Here is a 21,958-nt window from a genome sequence, read left to right as displayed (position 1 = left end):
CATGGAGAATTTCCCCTTCAAAGCTCACTTTCCTGCTTTCACGTCTCCCACATCCTCAAAGAATCATATAGCACAGCACCCAGGCAGCTGTTCATCAAAGGCACCAAACCATGGTGCCAGCCCACAATTACATAAGGTTTCATTTCACTAACAAGGTTTCGTGTTTCTCAGTTGGCTTGGCTTGCCTCAATGTGACTCAGGTTTCTGGGGCCCTCCCTGCCTGGCCCTCTTTGTGAGTTGACCTTCCTTTACCCAGCCCTGGAGTCCTTGCTCCTCCTCCCAATGGTCCCTCACTTTTATCCCTAAGCCAAGCACAAACTATTTCTCCCTCTTGCCCTCATTAACTTTTTAAGAACGGGGTCCTTTTCTAGAGTGCCTGGATCTCCACCTGTTACAGGTCACAACTGCCACATTCAAAGTCACTGAAGCCCCCAGGAATGCCCCCCAACTGGCGTCTCCTTTATCCAATCTTCTTTCAGATTTTATGAGCTCTGATTTCCACCTGCTTTTCTCATGGGTGGCTATCCAAGCCCTCGGGGCCTCAGGTGTATCAATCCAAGGTCAATACAAGTCCTTTCCTCCTAAAAATCCCCTGGGACTATCCTTCCGAAGTTTCTCTGGTTGCTCACGCATCCTACAGCACAAAGCAACAGTGCTAAAGGCAGATAAAGGAGGCAAAGTGTCCCCTTGGAGGCTGAGAGAAATGTCAGCTGCAAGAGCCTGTGGCCCCTGTGATGTCCTCCTTGGGCCAGCACATTTGAGGACAGATATTCTGGTTATAAACTTATAGACCGAAGACAGGCTTAAACTGACTTTGTATTTTAATCCAAATGGAAATTTAGAAGCATAGTTTTGTGAATTCCCTGGCAGTCCAGTGGTTAAGACTCTGCGCTTCCACTGCAGGGGACACGGGTTCTATCCCTGGTCAGGGAACTACGATCCTGCATGCCCCGCAGCCAGAAAAGAAAGAAAATACAGAATGTCTTGGCAGGCCCCAATTATCTGCACTACCTATTCAGGTATTTTCCTCTGAATGCCCACCCAGAAGGATCCCCTCCAGCCTGGCCAACATTAGCACAATGGCCTGAGCGAGGACAAGGACGGCTGGGAGAGGCACGCATCCACCCAAGAGAGGTCCCCAAACCTCTCCTCCCCACCAGGGTGTGGGTCCCTCAAATGTCCCTAAAACCTTGGGGGGGTGCCCCATATTTCCCACGCACGTGCTTCTCCTTTGCACCCAGAAGTGCAATTGAACTGGTCAAACCACACGTTCCAATTTGGGGACTGCAGAAGGCAGCCGTATCCATTTAAAAAAAAAAGAAAGAAATATATTCTTTCTGAAATATAGTTTTGATGCAGTTTAAACTATTTTTCAATTTTGGAGAGAAAGTAGTTTGATTTGCATTTTCTTGCATGCCTTGTTGTTCTTTCAAGTGTGTACTACAATAGTTTTAAAATCATTTTAAATTTTAGAATGGAAATCATCATGCTTATTTTTCTTCTAAATTAGCAGTTTTTAAATTTTGTAAGTCAGCAGAACCTTGCCCTCAAACAAAATCTTAGCAGATTCCCCTCATATAAAATAAATAAAAGACGGGTTGCTGGGAAGGAGAGTGAGGGCAGCCCCTGAGGCATTTCTACAGCGCCTAAGAGTTGTAGTGAACATATTTTTAAAGACTGCTACCGGGGAGGGGGAAGGGTAAGCTGGGACGAAGTGAGAAATAGCACTGACATATATACACTACCAAATGTAAAATAGATGGCTAGTGGGAAGCAGCTGCATAGCACAGGGAGATCAGTTCAGTGCTTTGTGACCACCTAGAGGGGTGGGATAGGGAGGGTGGGAGGGAGATGCAAGAGGGAGGGGATATGAGGATATATGTATACATATAGCTGATTCACTTTGTTATACAGCAGAAACGAACACAACATTGTAAAGCAATTATACTCCAATAAAGATGTAAAAAAAATAAAAGATAAAAACTACTACCTTAGAATATAACCATACTTTACTGAATCAAAAGCACCAACTATTGTAAGACATACCACGGAGCACGAAGAAGAAAAAACATTGCCACTTAAAGTATGGCATGCCACTAACTGTCAGACACAGTCAATCTCAGAACTGTAAAAATGCGGTCAATGTGTAGCTGGAATTGATAACTTACAGTAGTATAAATAAATTACATATAAATCGTGTTCATATACTCACACAATGTGAAAGTTAAATTTAAGTGATGTGGTAGCAATATCTTCACATAAATGCTAGCTTCCATTTACTGGGCACCAGACAAGTGCCAGCTGGGGCGTTGCCCTGACACTCTTTTTTTTTTTTTTAACATCTTTATTGGAGTATAATTGCTTTGCAATGGTGTGTTAGTTTCTGCTTTATAACAAAGTGAATCAGTTATACATATACATATGTTCCCACATCTCTTCCCTCTTGCGTCTCCCTCCCTCCCACCCTCCCTATCCCACCCCTCTAGGTGGTCACAAACCACCAAGCTGATCTCCCTGTGCTATGCGGCTGCTTCCCACTAGCTAGCTATTTTATGTTTGGTAGTGTATATATGTCCATGCCACTCTCTCTCTTTGTCACAGCTTACCCTTCCCCCTCCCCATATCCTCAAGTCCATTCTCTAGTAGGTCTGTGAACATTAACAAATGGAAGGAAGGTTAAGAGCGTCAGGGCATCTTAGGGGTAAGATGCCCTGACGCTCTTAACCTTCCTTCCATTTGTTAATGTCCCCATTTACTGAGCACCTGCCAAGCACAGTCTTGAGTGCTGCACATGCATAATCTCATTTAATCCTGACAAGAACCCTCCAAAGTACATATTATTCTCCCATTTTATAGAGGGAGGAACTGAAGCTCAGGGAAGTTCAGTGACTTCCCCAGGGTCATACAACTAGTAAATGAGGCAGGTCAGATGAGCTGACTTCAAAGCCCATACTCATTCTACTCTAGAATTTTCTAGAATTAGAGCATTTTCAGAGTTGGGAGGGATTTAGAGGTCATTGTATCCCCATTCAAGAATCCCCCTTGCCAGGATCCCTAATAGATGTTGATATTCTCGGTAAATCTGACCAGTTAGGGAAGAGTCTACCCAAACCAGTGATTATCAAGCCTGCCTAATCATCAAAAGCACCTGGTAAGCTTTTTTTAAATGCAGATTCTTGGGGCCCTCTTCCAAGGTTTTTTCATCTAGTAGGTCTGGAGTGAGGTCCAGGAATCTGTATTTTTAGAAAGCACATCCAGGTGACTCAGATACACCGGCAGGTTTATGAACCATTAACATAATCTCGTGAAACCTTAGATGGAAACTGTTGTTGGAGGAAGAAAAGTCAAATTTCAGCCTCATCAAGGAAACAGGGACTTCTGCACAAAAGCAGAATGATGTCATGTTTCTCTGTTGGTTAGAATAATCCAAGACATGAGTAAGGAAAACAACACCCACCGGAAACCCCACATTATCTGTTTTGGGTGGGGCTAATCCTCTCATCACCCAACTCTCAGCCCAGATCCAAACCCAGGTGCCATCAGGAAGAAAGACATCATCACTGGTTAAGATGTGATGTGTTCCCAGGCCTAGCCCAAAATATATATCTCCTACGGGTGGTTCTGCCCCATGCCTCTGCCTTCTTGTTGGCTTCTCCAAGACCCAGAGATTGGAAGCTAAGGCCTTATCCCCAATAAATCGGCCCTAGAAAATTTACATGAAGAGATATGAGTTTCCTGTTAAAGAGGGAGGAAGGAAGAGAAAAGAGGTCAGGATGCAAACCAAGGCTGGATAAACATCCTGGATGGCAGGCTTACTCTTGGGGGCATTGAAGCATTAGATGGGGTGGGGATACACTGGTTTCTTAACAACTAAAGTAAACTGCAAGGTCCTATTCAGTTTTCTAATTCAGAAAATCTCAAGTCCACTGAGATTTCATGCCAGCCTTGGCTGTGAAATCTGTACAGCAGCACTGTCCAATAGAACTTTCTAAAATGATGGAAATGTTCTAGATCTGCAGTGTCCAATATGGTGGCTACCATCTACATGTAGCTATTAAGCACTTGAAATATGGCTAGTGTGACTGAGGAAACAAATTATTTATCTTATTTTAATTTCAATTTAAAAAGCCAATGTGATTAGTGGCTACCATATTGGACAGTGCAGTTCTAGAGGAACTACTCCAACCTTGCCTTGAACTTTGTGATCAGAGCTGCCTATCTAACACCAGCTTTTAGGAAAGCACCAAAGTCCAAAGCATGAGAAGATAAAATGTGTCAGGAGAGACCACCATGAGGGACCCAACACAGAAGTCAGCATCTGCCCAGTATTCTTGGCCAAGGGTAAAGCAGAAATGACTTCAGAGATAACATTAGCAACTGTGAAGATGCCAAATATTAAAATCCATCCCCAAATAGCTGATCAAAGGCCAAGTGCAGGAAGTGGCATGATTTCCTCCTACCTTCCCTCTGTTCTGTGTATACGACAGTGACAGTCTTCACTTTCTTGCTTCTCTTCCTCCATACCTGTCGCTCTCTTCTCATTGTATGTACATTTCATTACCCCTGCCCCTTTCACCAGTCAGTCCTGCTTGTATCTTACGCCCAAAGAATTTCACAATTTGGCCAATCTGGTCAACCAGTAGTTTCGATGAGAACTCTGGATTGAAATAATCATTGGGCTGACTGATAACCCAGCAGAGCCCTGTGCTGTTAGGATGGAAGGGTCCTTCCAGTTTCTCTTCCACTCATGCACACGTCCTTTGATTGGGATACTTCTGCCTATGTGCAAGTATCAGGGAAAACACCTCACGTTTATACAAAATACAAAATCCACCAAGAGATGAGGAAAACTGTAACTGGGGACAGTAGGGGGCTCCTTCTCCAGCCACTCTACAAATGTTTATTGAGGGCCTCCTGTGTATCAGGCACTGTGTTAGGCTCCTGAGGTAGGAGAGATAAAGTCTCTCCTCTGTGGGTCTTAAAGTAGCAAAAAGGTAGCAAAAGAGCTACTATTTATTGAGTTTCCACCCCACAAGCAGTCTCCGCTTCTCATCATACTCCTGGAAGGCAAATATTACCAACTCCCATTTTATAGAAAGAGAAGTGGAATCTCAGACTTGCCCAAGATCACCTCGGACTGTGTGCTCTTTTTGCTTCTCCACGCTGTCCTCCTTGTGAAGTCTTTCCTCTGTTTATCCCTTGAAAAACTTCCAAGTGTTATTTATTTAAAGGCTATTCCCTTACTGCAAGAGATTAAGGGTGCCCAGAGACCTGGAGAGCAGGTGACCCATTATCAGGGATCTAAGGCAAGAAGAAAGAATAACCATCACCCAAAGCCAACAAGAAAATGGCCTCCTATGGGGAATATCGTGGTTCAGCAAATAGTATTTCAGAGAAAACTTACCGGCCACCACACCATACTTCGTCCTGCCAGGAAGAAGCCTCCAACAGTCCCACGATTAGTGGAAAACATGGCCTGGGGAGGAAGTGTCAAAAATTTAATAGAAAACTAGAATGGAGTAACCTTGCCAGCCAAGAGGATCACCCCCATCCCCCATATACTTGCACTTTCTTCAACCCACTTCACTTTCTGAAACACTTCCACATTCCTTACTTCCTTGAAGCTCAGAAGACGGAGGCAGGAACCTATATTTGACAGGCAATTAACACAGATTTGTTGAGCCCCCTGTGCCCTAGGCAGTGCCAAGGAGAGCATGGCTCAGATATTTCTGGACTCCTGGCAGGGAGCCTTCCATAGGTCATAGTCTTAGGGCCTCTGTAGTGGTTTTTCTGGGAATAGCAAGGGGACCAACAGCCCCAAGGAGCAGGGGAGGTAGCTAGGGCTGAAACAAAAAAAAGTTCCAAGGAATCAGGCTCTGAAAGTTGGTCAGGGAAAGACCATTCTGAAGGTCATTCTGAAGACTCCTAGAGTCCATAAGGAGCTTTCAGATACATCTCTGCAGATCCTCACAGCCACGTGGGGTGTCATAAGAACAGGTAAGATTGTACCCATTGCACATTTGAATAAACTGAGACTGAGTGGGGTTACCAACATCGCAAGGCTGGCATGTGTCACAGCCAGTGCTAAACCTGAGAACCCTGGCTCCTGGCTGGACTTTCTACCATGTCTGGGAAGCTGAGAGTACTGAGCAAGAATCAGCCACACAGATTCCTTGTGACACTTTAGGCTTTCAGTCACATCTGGTTTCCACAATTATTTTTTTCTTTTTAAAAATCAACACTTCCTTTTATCTCTAAAAAAAACCTCTTGGCCATGAAGGGGTTAATGCCCACCCTCCTCTACTCTAAGTCAAACGACTTCAACCACCTGCTAGCACCTCAGCCTCCTGGCCTGCGGTCCCTCATGAAAGCCTTTGAGAGTGACTGGAATATGTTCACACTTAAAAATACCTCTCTTCCAGTTGCTAGGTGTGCCGACGTCTGTCACAAGTGAAATTTCCAAGTTCAAGACTGCTAAGAACAAGTTTCTCTGGTTTGGTGTGTCCCCATAGTTCCAAAAGGGAGCCACACGCATTTCCCTCTCCCCAGCACCAGGCCACCCTCCAGTCTTCCTCCTCCTCCTCCTCTTCCTGGGCCCAGCTTTTCAGCTCTCACTCACTCCAGCCCCTAGATCCCAGGGCACAAGACCTCTCCGAGGTGGGGGACGCAGGGCAGCCCCTCTGCCTTGGGCTGCCCCAAAGCACCTGCAGCTGGCAGAGGCTGGTGTCCTTCCGGATCTACCCTGCTTCTTTCCCTTCTGAAACTGGATGACTAAGAGGCAGGACAGTAGTCACCTTCCTGGGGCTCATTTCCCAAGCCCTGGGATCCTTCCTGCAGCTACCAGCTGGTCCTCTCCTGCCCCTCACACCCCCAGCCCCCAGCCTCTCCAATCTCTCACTCTCCTTCTCTGCTCACAGAGCCGGGGTGGAGGAGCCTCCTCAGGCACTGGCCAGCACCCCCACTTCTGCTCACCCTTGCTTGGCCCCTCACCTCACACGGTGCCCCCTGAACTCCTCTCAAACATTTCCAAGTCATTTCCACCCGGCTCCACACACCCTTCAGCCCACCTTCCCCTCCTTGCAGTTCACCAAGGCGGTGGCTCCTCCGTGTGCCCCCTCCTCCCTCCCCTTGGCCCTTGCTCCCTCAGCCCGCGTTTCAGGAGCCCTACATACCCACAGCCCGACAGCCATCACCACCACGAAGTAGACAACAATGACAGAGATGTCGGCCGCATTGCGGATGCGCTCATAGGGCTTGAGGGGCTCGGCGGTGGCAGTGGTCGCAGGGCTCCAGGTGCTACTGTCCATGACGGCGGCCACAATGCGTCCCTCCAGCCCAGGCCGCTCGCTCCTTATATGGTCTCCGGGTTAATGATCAGTCCCGGGGAGGGGACCCGTGAAGTCTGGCAGCAGTGCTGTCTTGCAGGAGCCCCAGCGCTGCGCCGTCGGGGAGCAGCTCTGAGTGCACAACAAGGAGGAACTGGCAGAGCTTTGGCGGTGAGGTGGGCGGGCAGATAAGCACTCTCTCTCAAGTGGGGTGGGGCCGGCCAGGGAGTGGTGCCCTCCTAGCACAAAGGCCCACTGTGCTCCCGCACCGGCACCGGGCATGGGGCAGCTTCACCTGGGCTGCTGTGTGGCAACACCCAGGCCAGGGCTCCAGCGGCTCCATTGAGGAGCCAGGCTTCCTGGTGCTGGGGGCCTAGAAGCTTCAGATCACCTGCCACCTGCTGTTGGACCAATCTTGTGTTCTCTGTGGACCTGGCTTCTCCATGTGTAAAATGAGTGCAGGACTGTTCCAGGAATCAGCCAAGTTCTTGGTCTCCATGGAGAACATTCTGGTGAGAACCAGAAGTTGCTGGATGTTACTGGAAGAAAATTCAGCATGATGGCAGTATCTTGGCCACTCATGGGTGAGTGGGATGACCACTCACCCATCCACATTTCTGCCTCTCCCTCTACAGCCTGCAGCGTCAAGGGGCACTGTTACCCCAGCTGTAAGGAAGAAGGAACTGAGACTGGGGAAAAGGATCCCCCTGGGAGCTATTTCCTTGCCCTGTGCCTCACCCAGTAATGTTATCTGGGGCCCTTCCAAGGCAGGTGGGAGAGAGGAAAGATACTACAGAATCCCTTCCAAGGAACTCATCAAACCCTAGCCCTTTCTGGGGGCTCAGCCTACCCATCTGGAAACACATGTCTAATTTGGAAGTCAAGGCTCAGAACAGAGATGACTGTGAGAAGAAGCACAACTCACCAAAGGTCACACAGTGAGCCAGTGACAGAGGTGACCATGCAGCCCAGACCAAGGCAGCCCTAGTTCAGAGGAGGGTTGGGATGCTCTCAGGGGCTGGTGCTGGAGGTCCCAGAGCAGCCACTTTGGAGAGGGGACCCTTGCTAGGTGATGAGGTGAGGGAGGGGGAAGGACCATCCAAACCCGCCAGGATGCTATTCTGCCTCAGGCCCTCCCTGCCCACCACCAGACATCCATCCACTGCTTAAAGTCAAGCAGCCCATTCCTTTGCACCTTGTTGCCTCTGAGGGCCACTGCCCTCCTGCCTCTTCAGTGCTTGTTTTTCCCCACTTCCCCCACCCATCCCCCAGGACTGTAAACTGTATAAGGGCCCATCATAACACCTGCCCACAGGAAGAAGAAATTCCCCATTTGGGGATCTTGGAAGCAGGGGCTCTTCACCGTGGATGCCTCCCATGACCTAGAGCTCAGCAGTCAGCCACAGCTTGGAGCAGCTTGCCTTCCATCTGTGTCCACTGGTTCCCGCATTCAGCAAAGCTTTTTCACCTGACTCTGCCAAGCAGAGTCCCTGCCCTCAGGGAACTTCCAGTCTGGTCTGGAAGTGAGCTCACCCACAGGAAAAGTCCAGCCTTTAACCACCAGCTGCAGGCTGCCAGCCCATGCCCGGTTCTAAAAGTGAAGTCTGTGGAAATGAGCAAATCCAAAGCGTGAGTGGGAGGAAGGCTTGGAAGTGCTAAAGGACCTCAAAGGAGGGACCAAGCTGTTCTTTGATCTTTCTAGGACAGCAGAACATAGGTGGCCAGAGAAGGAAAGGGATGGGTGGCAGCCAAGGAGAGACCATAAAAGGCATTCATTCATTCATTCACTCTTACAACAAAAGAGCAGCTTCTATGTGCCAGGTCATGTGCAATGACTCTAGGGATACAGCTGTGAACAAGACTCACAGGGCTCTTACCTTCCTCACAGGGCTTCCAGCCCAGTAAGGGAAACAGACCATCATCAAAGATGAGACAAATCATATACCACAATGTTCATTGCAGCTCTATTTACAATAACCAGGACATGGAAGCAATCTAAGTGTCCATCGACAGATGAATGGATAAAGAAGATGTGGCACATATATACAGTGGAATATTACTCAGCCATTAAAAAAACGAAATTGAGTTATTTGTAGTGAGGTTGATGGACCTAGAGTCTGTCATAGAGAGTGAAGTAAGTCAAAAAGAGAAAAACAAATACCATATGCTAACACAGATATATGGAATCTAAAAAAAAAAAAAGGTTAGGAAGAACCTAGGGGCAGGAGAGGAATAAAGACGCAGACATAGAGAATGGACTTGAGGACATAGGGAGGGGGAAGGGTAAGCTGGGATGAAGTGAGAGAGTGGCATGGACTTATATACACTACCAAATGTAAAATAGATAGCTAGTGGGAAGCAGCCGCATAGCACAGGGAGATCAGCTCGGTGCTTTGTGACCACTTAGAGGGCTGGGAATAGTGAGAATGCGAGGGAGACGCAAGAGGGAGGAGATATGAGGATACACGTATATGTATAGCTGATTCACTTTGTTATAAAGCAGAAGCAGAAACTAACACACCACTGTAAAGCAATTATATTCCAATAAAGATGTTTTAAAAAGAATATCCTTCCTTTTAAAGGCTGAATCATTCCATTATGTAAATAGACCACATGTTGTTTATCCATTCATTCACTAATGGACATTTGGGTTGCTTTCACCTTTCAGCCATTGTGACTAATGCTGCTATGGAATGGGTGTGGAGGTATTTTTTGATCCTCTTTCAAATAAGAGCAATCACAGGATGGGTGGGTGGATGGATGGATGGATGGATGGATGGATGAATAGTGGATGGATGGGTGGATTGATGGGTGATAGATGGATTGATAGATAAGTGAAAGAGCTCCAAACTGAATTAAATCTGTTTCCTGTCCTGTATGTCACACTTTCTACCTGCATGACACACCGGACATCAGAGATATTGTGACATAACAGTGACCCCATTGTAACAATGGCAGTAGGATTGAGTTAAAGGGAATTTCAAAATACTTATAAAGATGAGTAACTGTGCTATTTCATGATCACAGTTGGCATGTATCAGTAAAAGGATTATATATTTACAAGACCTTAAGGTATTGCTGACTAAGAAGAATGGGATTTCCCAGAGTGGTAATCCTAGGAAGGAAGGGAGTATTCAAGTTGGGTGAAACTCACACTCAGTATCAAATGTGGAACAACCATAACATCAGTCAAAACAGCAGAAACAGAGTCACTGAAAATTCAGGACCTTGAGCCACAGATGATGCTGGCAGTGAATGGATCCAAGATGCAAAGAACTGGGCAAAAATGAAGAGTATAGAGAGGATATTTTTGAGAATACTGAGCTCCGCTCTAAACTGGCCCATAGGATTTGTTTATCCTTAGTCTCACCATCCACAGCAATGTAAGAACCAATCCTAACAGAAAAATGAACAAAAAATACAAACAGTTCATATAAAAGAAAATACAGGATTTCCTTGGTGGCGCAGGGGTTAAAAATCTGCCTGCCAGTGCAGGGGACACGGGTTCGAGCCCTGGTGCGGAAAGATCCCACATGCCACACAGCAGCAAAGCCTGTGAGCCACAACTACTGAGCCCGAGTACCACAACTACTGAAGCCTGCAAGCCTAGAGTCCGTGCTCTACAACAAGAGAAGCCACCACAATGAGAAGCCCACGCACCACAATGAAGAGTAGCCCCTGCTCACTGCAACTAGAGAAAGCCTGCATACAACAACGAAGACCCAACGCAACCAAAAATAAAATTTTTTTTAAAAAAAGAAAATACAAATGGCACATAAACATACTAAAAGATACCCAGTCTCTCTCTAATAAAGTACATGGAAATTAAAACTACAGTAAGATACTATTTTTTACCTATCAGACTGGAAAAAAATCACAAATAAATTGATAATACATTGAGTCATAGAGGAAACATTTACTCTCACACATTACAGGTGAAAGTATAAATTGGTACCAACTTTAACAGAGTAATTTGAGAACATCTATCAAAATTATATCAAGAGAATGAGGAGACAAGTCACAGACTGGGAGACGATATTTGTAAAAGACACATCTGATAAAGAACTGTTAACCAAACCTATACAAAGAACTTTTAAAACTTAACAAAAAGAAAATGAACAACTCGATTTGAAAATGGGCAAAAGGTCTCAACAGACACCTGTTCAAATATACAGATATATCTTCTGACATACAAATAAGCATATGAAAAGATGCTCAACATCATATGTCATTGGAGAATTGCAAATTAAAACAATGAGATACCACGACACACCTAACGATAGGACCAAAATCCGAAACACTGACAACACCAAATGCTGACAAGAATGTGGAACAACAGAAACTCTCATTCATTGCTGGTGAGAATGTAAATTGGTGCACCCACTTTGGATGATAGTTTGGCAGTTTCGTACAAAACCAAACATAGTCCTACCATACAATCCAGTAACTGTGCTCCTAGGTATTTACCCAAAGGAGGTGAAAACATGTTTGCACACAAACCTGCACATGGATATTTATAGCATGATTGCTAAAACTTGGAAACAACCAAAATGTCCTTTAGTAAGTGGTACATCCAAACAATGGAATATTATTCAGTGATAAAAACAAATATTCTATCAAGCCAAGAAAAGACATGGAGGAATGTTAAATGTATATTAATGAGTAAAAGAAGTCAATCTGAAAAGGCTATATACTGTGTAATTCCAACTATATGACATTCTGGAAAAGGCAAAACTATGGAAACAGTAAAAAAAGATCAGTGATTGCCAGGGTTTAGACAGCAAAGGGAGATGAATAGAAGAATACAGATAATTTTTAAGGCAGTGAAATTATTCTGTATGATACTCTAGTTGTAGATACATGTCATTATCTATTTATCAAAACTCATAGAATGTGCAATGCCAAGAGTGAGCCATAATGTGAACTATGGACTTTGGATGATAATGAGGTATCAATGTAGATTAATTGATTCTAACAAATGTACCATTCTGGTGCAGAATGTTGACAGTGACAGAGGCTGTGCATGGAGGGAGGGGGATATGGTAACTCAGTACTTCCAGCTCAATTTTGCTGTGAACCTAAAACTGCTCTAAAAAAATAAAATCTATTTAAAAATTTTATATTCATACAAAGGGTATATACATACCCTTTGACCTTTTTTTCCTAAGAATTTATGCTACAGATAGGCTTACATAAGGGCAAATGACCTATGTTCTAAGTTATTTATTGCAGCACTATTTGTAATGGGCAAAGATTAGAAGCAACCTAAATCCATCCATAAAGGATTGGTTAAATATAATACAGTTTATCCACTTAATGGAATAATAATATGCAGCCATTAAAAATAAAAAAGAGGGACTTCCCTGGTGGCACAGTGGTTAAGAATCCGCCTGCCAATGCAGGCGACAGAGGTTCAATCCCTGGTCCAGTAAGATCCCACATGCCGTGAGGCAACTAAGTCCATGCACCACAACTACTGAGCCTGCGCTCCAGAGCCCGCGAGCCACAACTACTGAGCCCGCGCACCACAACTACTGAAGCCTGCGTGCCTAGAGCCCATGCTCGACAAGAGAAGCCACCGCAATGAGAAGCCTGTGCACTGCAACAAAGAGTAGCTCCCGCTTACTGCAACTAGAGAAAGCCTGCATGCAGCAACGAAGACCCAACACAGCCAAAAATAAATAAATAAATAAATTTATTAAATAAATTAATTAATTTAAAAGCTCTTGTATATTGATATGTAGTAGTGATCTCAAAGATATTTTGTTAGGTTAAAAAAGCAAAGTGTACAAAACAACATATAGTATGCTAAAATTAGTATAAAATATCAGGGGGTAAGGGAAGAATATAGGTATATATTTGCTTACATGTACAATTTTTAAATCTCTTGGATACACAAGAAGCTGGCAAAATTTATTGCCTTCAGGGAAAATATTTGGATGACTGGGAGACTTTCTCCATATATGCTTACATATGAACCATGTGAATGTATTATTTATTAGATCAATGGATAGTAAGAAGGAGGGAGGGTGGGAGGGAAAGAGAGAGAGAAGAAGGAAGAACACTACACTAGGATCACTGAATATTCAAGTATTTGGGGACCTCAGGGATCGTCAAACTTGACTCCATAATATATTCACTGGATCAACAAATATATACTGAGTGTCCTATATATGCCTGCCACTGTTTCAGGTGCTGTAGACAGCAAGATGCAAAGATGTAGGAGTACACAATCTAATGGGGAAAGACCTTATTTTTATAAAATGAGAAACCGAGTCCCAGAGAATGAACAGACCTTGTCAAGATCGCCCAGATTGTTGGTGGAAGAGCTAGGGCTGAAACCCAGGTCTGCAGGCTCCTGCTTGGTTTTATTATCTACCCTGGAATTTAAAGTACAGTGAGGGAAATGGACTTGATTACCCAGGCAATGCTTACGAGTGTAAAGATAAGTGAACCACAAAACTGGCTTCCCAGAAAGAGCTTTCTTCTTCTACACATGCTTTCTAATGGTCATAGTCACCCCCAACCCATGAAAGATCTCCCAATACTATCTTCATCCTTCATTCACACAAACAATTATTTGAGTCATTATAAATAAATACTGTTTATACACACACACATACACTTTTCCAAAAGATGATTCATTTGTCCTTTTGGTTGAGACACCAAAAATGCTAAGACAAAGTAATTAAGGCACAGACTCCCCTAAAGAATGATCTTCTGTCTGAGCAAGAGGAAAAACCTAATCCTAGTCAAGTATCCCTGATCCCTGGGATTTTCTAAGGATTTTAGGCAAACACTTCAATAGGGTTTTTCCAAGTTTGGGAAATCCTACCAGGAAGCAAGAAAAGAAGAACGTCATTCTCATTACATTGAATGACAAAGGTGCAACAGTCAATGGCCTGTGGCTTAGCCTAATGTTTTAGACTGACTTTGATTAAAGTATTATAGAACAGGTATAAAAATGAAACCATATATACACAAACACATATAAACATCACCACAAACATATACCCACATAGATGTACACACAAATATCAACCCCAAAGCACAAAATAAAAGCCTGAGATGAAGAACCTTCTATTCTAAATTGGCTACACTTAAAGAACCAATGTGATGTTTCAAAATGCAAAATCCTGAAATCTCTGTTTGTCTTCCAAGTGATTCTGTGATTGGAGGAGGACCTGCTGGTCGACCCTCCAGCTTAAATTTGGTTCTGACAGGTAGGTAGAACAAGGAAAGGATCCTTGGTGAGACTGAAATTGCTGATAGGTGAGAGGAAATGGTTCAGGGCTGTGTTTGAAAAAAGTGGAAAAGGAAACTGAGATTTTTTTTATATGGGCTTAGGCCATGGATCCAACCATAAGGCCTCATTTTTAATGGTGGGCCACCACAAAGTCCATTTGCTCTGCTCTCCAGCCAGGAATCACCACAGTTCCCAGTTTAATCTCTTGTTTTGACTCATCCTGAGTCACTCCCCACTTGTTTCCCACTTCCACTCCTTGTGAGAGCTTCCTTAGGTATTCTCCAAAGTCAAGCCAAAGTCATTGTTTCATGTGAAAGAGCTGTGAGCTCTTTGGGGCAAAGGCCTCTTCAAATTAGAACTGTCATTAACATTGTGATTACACCCACATCGCCCTGATATGGGAGGACTGCTTGTGCCTTCTTGGGCACAGGGAGCTGCTGATGTGAGTGGCCTTGAGGGCTAGTTCTTTTAATGTCTGAATCAGGAGTATGTTGGGTTTTCAATTTCCACAACATGTAAGATAATAGACTCTTCAGGCTGAAAGGGGTTAAGAGCATCCAACCCACCCCTTCGTTCTATAGTGGAAATTGAGACTCAAAGAGGAAGGGTGATTTGTCCATGGTCATTGCCTGAATCTGTGCTCCCAATCCAATGCTCTGGCTTCTTCTCCAAAAACATTATTCAGGGCTTCACTGGTGGCGCAGTGGTTGAGAGTCCGCCTGCCGATGCAGGCAACACGGGTTCGTGCCCCGGTCCGGAAGGATCCCACATGCCGCGGAGCGGCTGGACCCGTGAGCCATGGCCGCTGAGCCTGCACGTCCGGAGCCTGTGCTCTGCAACGGGAGAGGCCACAACAGTGAGAGGCCCGCGTACCGCAAAATAAATAAATAAAATAAAAAGGGGAAAGACAAGCCCTTATATTTGCAGTGCTCTTTTCTGTTCACAGAGCACTTTCCCACCTCTCATCTCACAACCACCTCACAACAGCCCTGTGAACTCAGCGAGGTACGACTGGGGACACTGTCTCTATTTTATAGGAAAGAAAACTGAGACTAAGAAGCAGCAGTCTCAGCCACCTGTGCCAGGTACTGGAAGCATCTCTATGGTCATAGGACCTGAAGAGCAGAGTCTACCACTCACTTGTCAGACAGACACACTCTGGCTCAGAGGGACAGGAACTTGTGAGTCCTACAGTGAATCAGGGGGCAGGATCGGGATTAGGGTCCTGGACCCCTGGTTCCTGGCTGCATGTGCTCTCTCACCCACTGCATTTTTGCTCCCCTCCCTTCTCTCTCAGGCCAGAGCCTGCTCCTGCTGCCCGGGCTGCCCTCAGATCCCTCTGGGGGCTCCAAGGCTGACTTCCTCAAGCTAAGCCCCAAATCCCAGTTCTGCACCCTTCCCTAGGTGAATTCTGGGCTCCTCGGGCCCTGTTCTCAGCTAGTTGTCAACCCTCTCCAGGGTTCTAATGAATTCATCCACAGGGTCGTTTCTTATGAAAGAATTCCCAGTGTTATTCCACCCAAGGACATCTGCCACAATTGAAAGAGTAAGAATTTATTAATCAAAGAAAAAGTTAAAATAAAAGATCATTTTCCACCTACAAGATTGTCAGATGTCATTGAGGTCTCTCCCAATGGGGCTTTTTCAATTAGCCTACATTGTTGGAAACACCTCACAGAGTAAATATGTGGATTTTTTATTTATTCACAGAATTATGTGAGTAAATTATGTGTTACATCTGTGGGAAATAACTATAAGACAGAGCTGCTAAACTATGAAAGACCTAACAGTCAAACTTCTTTTATCTTAGGTATTGGCATATCCCACCAATCTGTGCTATTCTAGGCTGTGATAACTTAGGAGTGAACATGATTTGAACTTATGCATGTTTAGAGGTTGTCTAAAATTCAGAACCAGGCAAATCCATCTACTCTGACCTTAAACATGGCCCTAAAGTAAAATACTTGAAGAAAATGGCTCCCAAAGATTACAGGTGGGGAATTTTTGAAGTATGTTCATATCCAATTGGAGATCAAAGAAAGCCAACTAAAAAAGTTGTGGATTGACTGATATGACAACTGTGGATTGAGCAGAAGTTCTTTTTAAAAGGACTATCTTGAAGATTATGACTCAAACATTGGAGGAACTAAGGTGATTGGCAGTAGAAGGAATCAGAGCATGCGAAATTCCTTTTTTTTTTTTTGGCTGCGCTGGGTCTTCGTTGCTGCGTGCAGGCTTTCTCTAGTTGTGGTGAGTGGGGGCTACTCTTCATTGTGGTGCGCGGGCTTCTCATTGTGGTAGCTTCTCTTGCTGTGGAGCACGGGCTCTAGGCACACGGGCTTCAGTAGTTGCAGCACGCGGCCTCAGTAGTTGTGGCACGCAGACCCTAGAGCATGCAGGCTTCAGTAGTTGTGGCGCATGGACTTAGTTGCTCCATGGCATGTGGGATCTTCCTGGACCAGGGATCAAACCCGTGTCCCCTGCATTGGCAGGTGGTTTATTAAACCACAGTACCACAAGGGAAGTCCTGAAATTCCTTAAATAAAAATTTATCGACTTTTAAAAAAAGATTGTCAGATGTCTAGAAGATGAATAATATCCAGTGCTGCCAAGGGTAACAGAAAAATGGGCACACTCATACTTTGCCGGTGGGAGTGTAAATTTTTATCGTAATTTAGCAATACCTAAAAAAACCTTAAATGTGGATTCTCTGACCCAGCAATTCCAACTTCAAGGTGTTTATCCTGCAGAAATACTCACACAGGTGAACAAAAATATTTACACATTAGAGTGAAAAATTAGAAACAATCTAAATGTTACTATGGGAGATTAGTTCGAATATGGAACCCTATAGAACTTTTTTCACATAACATATTGAGGAAAACTGTCTTGTAAATTGATAACTGTATTTTTTTTTTTTTTTTTTTTTTTTTTTTTTTTTTTGCGGTACGCGGGCCTCTCACTGTTGTGGCCTCTCCCGTAGCGGAGCACAGGCTCCGGACGCGCAGGCTCAGCGGCCATGGCTCACGGGTCCAGCCGCTCCGCAGCATGTGGGATCTTCCCGGACCGGGGCACGAACCCGCGTCCCCTGTATCGGCAGGCGGACTCTCAACCACTGCGCCACCAGGGAAGCCCCTGTCTTATTTTTTTAATGGCCACTAGTATTCCATAGTCTGTATGAGCAATAATCAATTGAACCACTCCCTTACAAATAGGCATCTGGGTTGTATCCAGATTATCCAGATGTTCTTTGTTTTACAAGAGCAACAGCTCTCTAGGAAAGGAAGTGAAAATGTTAAATTTACTTGTAGTGGACTTCCCTGGTGGTGCAGTGGTTAAGAATCTGCCTGCTAATGCAGGAGACATGGGTTCAAGCCCTGGTCCGGGAAGATCCCACATGCCACGGAGCAACTAAGCCCGTGCACCACAACTACTGAATCTACGCTCTAGAGCCCGCAAGCCACAACTACTGAGCCCACGTGCCACAACTACTGAAGCCCGCATGCCTAGAGCCCGTGCTCCGCAACAAGAGAAGCCACGACGATGAGAAGCCCGTGCATTGCAAAGAAGAATAGCCCCCATTTGCCACAACTGGGGAAAGCCCGCACACAGCAACAAAGATCCAACGCAGCCAAAAATAAATAAATAAATTAATTAATTAATTAAAGACTTGACCTTTAAAAAAAAATTTAATTGTAGTACATTGAACTGACCCAAACTGAAATACGGACAGTGCCAGATTGGCAAATTTTAAAAATAATTCTAATAATTATACAAAAAGATGCTAATATCACTAATCATTAGGGAAATGTGAATTATAACCATAATAATATACCTCTTCACACCCATTAGAATGACTATTATAAAAAAAATTGTTGGTGAGGATGTAGAGAAATTAGAACCCTTGTGCACTTCTGGTAGTATTGTAAAATAGTGCAGCCAATATGGAAAATAGTATGGTGGTTCCTCAAAAAATTAAAAATAGAATTACAATATGATCCAGGAATTCCACTTCTGGGATACCCAAAAGAAATTAAAGCAGGAACATCATACTCAATGGTAAAAAGCTGAAAGCATTTCCCCTAAGGTCAGGAACAAAACAAGGAAGCCCACTCTCACCACCTTTATTCAACATATTATTGGAAGTCTTAGCCACAGCAATCACACAAGAAAAAGAAATAAAAGGAATCCAAATTGGAAAGGAAGAAGTAAAACTGTCACTCTTTGCAGATGACATGCTACAATACATAGAAGATCCTAAAGATGCTACCAGAAAACTACTAGAACTCATCAATGAATTGGTAAAGTTGCAGGATACAAAATTAATATACATAAATCTGTTACATTTCTATGCACTAACAACAAACTATCAGAAAGAGAAATTAAGGAAACAGTCCCATTTACCATCGCATCAAAAAGAATAAAATACCTAGGAATAAACCTACCTAAGAAAGTAAAACACCTGTACTTGGAAAACCATAAGACACTGATGAAAGAAATTGAAGATGACACAAACAAATGGAAAGATATACCATGTTCTTGGATTGAAAGAAATAATATTGTTAAAAATGATTATACTACCCAAGGCAATCTACAAATTCAATGCAGTCCTATCAATGCCATTTTTCACAGAACTAGAGTAAATAATTTTAAAATTTGTATGGAAACACAAGAGACACTAAATAGCCAAAACAATCTTGAGAAAGAAGAACAGAGCTGGAGGAATCACCCTCCCTGACTTCAGACTATATTACAAAGCTAAGTAATCAAAACAGTATGGTACTGGCACAAAAACAGACACATATATCAATGGAACAGAATAGAGAGCCCAGAAATAAATCCATGCACTTATGGTCAATTAATCTACGGCAAAGGAGGCAAGAACATACAATGGAGAAAAGACAGTCTCTTCAATAAGTGGTGCTAGGAAAACTGGACAGTTACATGTAAAAGAATGAAATTAGAACATTCTCTAACACCATATACAAAAATAAACTCAAAATGGATTAAAGACCTAAATGCAAGACTGGAAACCACAGAACTCTTAGACGAACACTCTGACATAAATCGTAGCAATATTTTTTTTTGGATCTGTCTCCTAAGCAAAGAAAATAAAAGCAAAAATAAACAAATGGGACCTAATTAAACTTAAAAGCTTTTGCACTGCAAAGGAAATCTACTGAATGGGAGAAAATATTTTCAAACAATATGACCAATAAGGGGTTAATATCCAAAATATATAAACAGCTCATACAACTCAACATCAATAAAAACAAACAACCTGATTTAAAAATGGGCAGAAGACATGAATAGACATTTTCCTTCAGTCCACGGGCTCTCTTCATCCTCTCTGGCATCTTGCTACTCACCCCCTCTTCCCATATTTCCAAATGAGCCAGACTTAGCTTCTAACTGGGGCCCAAAGTCTAGATGGCCTGTGGGTGGAGGGACAGACGGGAGATTCCCGGGAGTTCTGCTCAGCTCAGGACACTTGGCTCTTTCTCTATGACTTTTAGCAGGGCCCATACATTGAACCTTATCACATAATGAGTTTGGTGCTTTCGTAGGCCAATAAATCACATACTCTCCTCTCAGAAGGTACACAATTTAGGTGATAACCTCAGTCATGCCAACATAACCCCACGGCAAAAATGTTTAAGGGAGCAGAGTTTCTAATTCTGTTATCACAGCTCCCTGATTACACACGTGTCACAAAGCCATCACAGCTACCTCACCTAGGAGCCCAGAGCTGAAGTCTTGCCAAAGCTGGCTTACCACCTCCAGGAAGATAACTAGTCTGCATTTCCAAATCTGCTCACCTAAGTTGCAACTCTCTCAGCTTTTTTCAAAGATCTGGAAATTCCAAAATCTGGCTTGACTGTGAGCTCTGGAAAGTCCACTAGAGATGGCATGACTCATCCTCCACCTTTCACAAATGGGACACTGAGGCCCAGGTGAGGCCATGTGGCTCAGCTAGAACCAAAGCTTGGGCTTTCTGCCCCCATGCTGCCTCCTTGATGCTTGCCCCCATTTCACCCCTCAGCTAGTTTCTGGACCCATGGAGTCAGCCTTTGAAATGCCTCTTCTAGTGTTTTCCTCACCCCTTCCCCCACAACCTCCCAGACCATCATCTCTCCCTAGATTGCTGCTACAGACTCTTGTGGTCTCCCTCCTCCAATTCTCCCCTTCCTTCAGTCCATCCTGGGTGTTGTGCCAGGTCACTCTAACCCGAAAATTGTCAGGGGCTCCCCCTTCCTGCCAAAGAAAACCCAAAAGCCTTGACCTGGTGTTCAAGGCCCATCACCATCCAATGCCAACTTGCTAAGAGCTTCCCATCCCCCTCGATCTCCCCTCCCCACAGACCCTAAATCTAGCCCAAATCAACTGGTTGCTGTTCCCAGTATCTCCCTTCTGCTTCTGCATTTGGTCATGCTATTTCCTCCACTGAGTTTGCAGGACCGTCCTGCCCACTGCCCACCTGTCACCTCCACCTATCCGAACTACATTCCTACAAGGCTTGGCTCAAATGCCCTCTCACCCCAAGAAGCTTCCCCATACTCCATTCCCAATGGAAATAATTGCTCCCACCTCAAGACCCTGCGATGGATGGACCTTAAACCTTAGGTATTTATGTACCTGTTTTCTCTCCTAACAATACAAACCTTCTCAAAAACAATACATATTGATTTGTCTGTATGTTTCCCACAGGCCCAGTATGGTGCTTTTTATTCATTGATTAATGTTTTTATTAATAATTTACTGAACAGAGTTTTGGAGTCCAAGAGACCTGAGCATGAGTCCAAGCTCTATCACTTGCTAGTAGTATGATCTTGAGCAAGGTACTTAACCATTCTGAGCCTCATATTTTCTCCTCTGCAAAATGAGGATAATAAGACCTAGTTCACAATGTTATTGTAATGACTAATGAGGTAACATATGGTCATAGCACAATGACATAGCACAATGCCTGGCACATAGTAAGTATTCAATTAATAAGGCAATACTACTACTAACAAAAATAAACATAGCTCCTGCTATGTGCCTGGAATTGTGAAGAACGCTGGGGATACAGACATAAAGAAAACTAGGCCCATGCCTTTGAAAACTCAGAGACTAGTGGGGAAGCAGACAACAAGGAAACATCTGACCTCCATATCATACAGGGTGAGAAGTGCTATGACAAAGATACCCATAGGGTACTCTAGAGCTTCCAGAAAGGGCATTGAATTGGGGCTGTGCCCTGGGAGGCGGGGGCTCAGGGAGAGCTCCCCAGAAGAGTGGTGTGAGCAGTGTTTGGAAAAACCAATGATAATGATCCAGGGGAAAGGGGCAAAATGGGCAAGCGGGGCAGAAGGCAGAGCACGAGATAGGAGCACAGAGCAAGTCG

The 21,958-nt window shown here is 44.2% G+C and overlaps 1 protein-coding gene and 1 pseudogene across 2 annotated transcripts in view; one reads left to right on the top strand and one right to left on the bottom strand.

The window, feature by feature from the left end:
- Nucleotides 1-7,307, bottom strand: part of SLC5A1 (solute carrier family 5 member 1) — a 52,681-nt gene extending 45,374 nt beyond the window's left edge. For both annotated transcript variants that reach the window (XM_060029455.1, XM_060029454.1), the window contains exons 1-2: nucleotides 7,173-7,307; nucleotides 5,405-5,476 (exon numbers count right to left, since the gene is read on the bottom strand). In XM_060029455.1, coding sequence (XP_059885438.1) covers nucleotides 5,405-5,476; nucleotides 7,173-7,307 — 207 coding nt within the window. The remainder of the gene's footprint in view (nucleotides 1-5,404; nucleotides 5,477-7,172) is intronic.
- Nucleotides 7,308-16,188: 8,881 nt separating this feature from the next.
- Nucleotides 16,189-16,335, top strand: LOC132436729 (small nucleolar RNA SNORA18; annotated as a pseudogene).
- The last annotated feature ends 5,623 nt before the right edge of the window (nucleotides 16,336-21,958 follow it).

The sequence above is a fragment of the Delphinus delphis genome, chromosome 13 (assembly GCF_949987515.2).
Source record: "Delphinus delphis chromosome 13, mDelDel1.2, whole genome shotgun sequence".
NCBI lineage: Eukaryota > Metazoa > Chordata > Mammalia > Artiodactyla > Delphinidae > Delphinus > Delphinus delphis.
This window is presented reverse-complemented; position numbering and strand designations above follow the sequence as displayed.